General features: G+C 42.9%; 1 protein-coding gene across 1 annotated transcript; it reads right to left on the reverse strand.

Moving 5' to 3' along the window:
• Nucleotides 1–886: 886 nt before the first annotated feature.
• LOC119804340 (protein GOLM2-like) lies at nucleotides 887–3,130 on the reverse strand. The gene has a single exon (XM_038315788.1). The coding sequence runs from the start codon at nucleotides 3,128–3,130 to the stop codon at nucleotides 1,760–1,762; it is 1,371 nt and encodes a 456-aa protein (XP_038171716.1). The 3' UTR covers nucleotides 887–1,759.
• Nucleotides 3,131–3,645: the final 515 nt, after the last annotated feature.

A 3,645-nucleotide genomic window follows, 5' to 3' on the forward strand; every position in this document is an offset into this window, starting at 1 on the left:
CTTGCACTCCCGCGGGTGTGCCTCACTGCCCATTAACCACACTTTAATGTACTCGTCATACAGTTTTACTGTAGGCCTGACTTTACGGACAACAAAAGTATAAACTGGTTTCTTGGTGTGGGTGTGTGTTTGTGTACACAAGCATTTACACACGTGCAGGTGTAGGTGCAGTTGTTTGTGTATGTATATGGAGGCCAGAGGTCAATCTGGGTGTGTGTGGTGTTCCTCGGTAGTAGTCCTTATTGGGACCTGGAACTTGCTAATTAGGCCAGGATGGCTGGCCAGCAAGCCCCAGGGACATATCTGTCTTTGCTTCCTCAACACTGGATAATCTGATATAGTAGAAAAACAAGTTTTAAAAAATTACTCCATCTTTTCCTGGCCATTAAATAACTTTGGACTGAAATATAAGAACTTCAGCATCTTAGTAAGTGAACAATCATTTCTTCTATCGGTTAGTATTTTTATTACAACCTTAGTGTAGAGACTTTCTTTCCATATGTGTTTCCTTGTTTATTTTTTAGTGTTGGGAATCAACCTAGGCCTCATACTACCACTGAGTTATGTCACTCCCCAGTATTTCCTGTTTATGTGCAATTACAGGGTTTCAGCCTTACATTTCCCCTGATGATCAATACCTTTAATTTTTAGGTAACATGAAAAAAATTTAAAAGTGAAATCAGAAAACAAGGATTAGCTAGCTTATACATCCTAATGAAATAATGGCAAAGATATAATGCACTGAAAATAATTCTGTACGTCTAGCAAACAAGCTTGGTGGGTTCTTAACTAACATTAATTACAAATATTCATTTTTATTACAAAGTTTTCAACTATTTCAATAAAACAGCTGTAGACTTCATGGTACTTCTATTCATCCGTTCATTAATAAAAACCTGTTGAAATCCCTTACTTAGTAATTCTGGAAAACTCTAATCAAATACAATCATTAAAACTACCAGAAGAGCTTTGCTGTATTGACGGCAGACTCATTTCAAAGTGGACTTGGTCACTTTCAGGAGCTGACATGTAAACGGCAAATACTTTCACCAGACTGAACTCTGAAAATATAAAGATTTTTAGCCAGTGCTGACTACAGTTAAACAGTACTGGTATTATCTGAAAAAATAAAATTCATTGTCAACCATGCATTCCACAACTTCAAGAACAAAGTAAAGAATAACTTATAAACACTGTTATGATGAGCTGGGCTTTCATCAGGCCTCAGTCCTATGTCATCAGCACTTGAGCCAAATAAAAGGAGCAGGGAGGTCATTCTGTACACACATTGCCCACTGCTTGGCATCCAGGTCCCCACTTTGTGTGTGTAACTATTCTACCGTAACTCTTTAGAGAATGTTAAACGAGGGGTAGTAGAGGACACCTATGGGAAGTAACGAAAATGTATTAGTGTCTATACTAACTTCTCACTGCCATTACACCATGTGCAGCATTTAACCTGTACAAACATTTGTTCCTGTTTGTTTTTTTGTGAAAAAAATTAGGGTCAATAAAATGTGAAATTTACATTAGTTTGCTTTAAATGCAAAGATTAACTGTTTTTGGCTCAGCTGTGTTGTAACCAAAAAAAGTATCTGCTTTGATAATACAGTATGAAAAAGTTCACATATGTACATGGGTACATTCCTTCATGAAAATTTCCTTAAATCTATCTCAATGTATCTTTACAACAGAAGTCAAACTGTCAAGTAGAGATGATTCACTGCACAGCACTTTGGGTTTCGAGCATCCCTTAGACTTAAAGGACATCATTGAAGCGCTGTTTGCCATAGTCTGCAGGATCCATCTGAAGTTCTCGTTCTTCATCATTTTGCTTCAATTTGTGGAAATCACTGACTCTATCCCTGGTGGCCTGCTTTAGTGTGTCTGGTTGAATTCTGGGTTCCCGCTCCAGGTTTGAGCCTGGAATTAGGTGCTGAAGAGGATTTGAAGGGTTCTGTTTGGAAGTACCAGGATTTTCATTCTGGTTTAGTTGTGAACCTGGAGCCATGTTAGGTGAGAGAGGCTGTCCAGTTGGAAGATGGGAAATTGTTTGATGACTTTCGTGTGGAGAAGCTAATACAGGGGGCTTCTTTAAAGCAGCAGGAAGATCATCTACTTTTGCTAGATCATTCTCTTCTACTCCAGGCATCCCTGCATCACCAATTCGTTTAGCTTGTTCTTTCCCATGTGAAATATGATTGCTTGAGGGTTCCTCATTCTTATTTGCATCATTTTCAGCCATATTTGGGATATTTTTAGGGGCTACATGATCATTTATACCCAATTCTTTTCCATCATTTGATTGACTCTTGTGGGTCTCCTTTTGTTCCTGCAAAAACTGATCTGCTAATTTTTTTATATTTTCTTCATGTTGTGCTCTTAATTCCTTGATCTGCTGTCCACACTGAAAACTCTCATATTCTAACCTCTTCACAAGGTATGTGCTATTTTTCCTGTAGTCCTGAAGCTGATCTTCTTGTCGAAGAAACTCCTGACGAAGCTCAGCCAGTTGTTCCTTTAAATGATGTATGTCTGCCATCTGATACGATATGTTGTTCTGTAGTTTATCCTTGTCATCCTCGCATCTCTTGCCCAGGCCCTCCCTGGCCTGCAGCCGGCTCCTCAGACGGCCGTAGTCGGCCTCCTTCTGGTCGATCTGCTTCTTATGTGTGTCCACCAAGAGCAAGAGGTCCGAGTTGCGCTTCTCCAGGCGCCCACGGGCCACCTCGGTGCGCTGGACTTGGCCCTGCAGCTCGGCCACCTCCTCCTGAAGCAGAACGTGGCGCGAGGAGATGCTCCAGTAGTTGAAGGCAAGGACGACGATGACCAGCAGCAGCACCACCAGCACGAAGGAGGGCAGGCGGCCGGCCCGCCGGTTGGCCCCGAAACCCACCGTGGGGCCCGGTGGCTCCGCCGCCGCCGCCAACACCTGCGGGCAGCGCCGGCCTGCGCTCCGAGCCGCCTCAGGACCAGGACCCCCGGAGGCGGGCCTATCTGCCGGAGCGCGGAAGGGGGCGGGGCGTCGCGGGTCCTCCCCGCCCCCTCGGCGCCCCCTGCCGCGAGCACTGCAAGAGTCGGAGCGCGGCGGAGCAGGCACCCGCCGCAAGGGACCGGGAGAAGGGTACATTATTCAATTTTCATAAAACTCAATCTTCTTAAATATAAATATTCCCCAAAAGCAGGTTCTAAGCTTTAATAATTATTTTAAATCAGGTTGCCACATAAAATGTAATACTAAATAAAAACAATAAATTGTCATTCAGAGTAGAAAGAATTCAATTTGGCTAGAGAGATGGCTCAGCCTTTAAAAGTGCATACGACTAAAACAGAGAACCAAAATTAGGTTCCCTGTCAGGTAGGTTTCTATGGCAGATGGCTTACAACAACTATAATTGCAGTTCCAGAGTATCAGACACCTTTGGTTTCCAGACGTACTTGAACTCACTTGTACACTTACTCTCTGGGTTTGCTTCAATATGACACATGCTAGAGTCATTGGAGAGGAAGAAGCCTCAGCTGAGAAAACACCTTCATAAATTTGGGGGTTTTGATAGCCTGTAGGGCATTTTCTTAATTAGTGACTGATATGGAAGGGCCAAGTACATTGTGGGTGGTGTCTGAGTTCTATAAGAAAGCAAGTTG

This window comes from Arvicola amphibius, chromosome X (genome assembly GCF_903992535.2).
Source record: "Arvicola amphibius chromosome X, mArvAmp1.2, whole genome shotgun sequence".
Classification (NCBI taxonomy): domain Eukaryota; kingdom Metazoa; phylum Chordata; class Mammalia; order Rodentia; family Cricetidae; genus Arvicola; species Arvicola amphibius.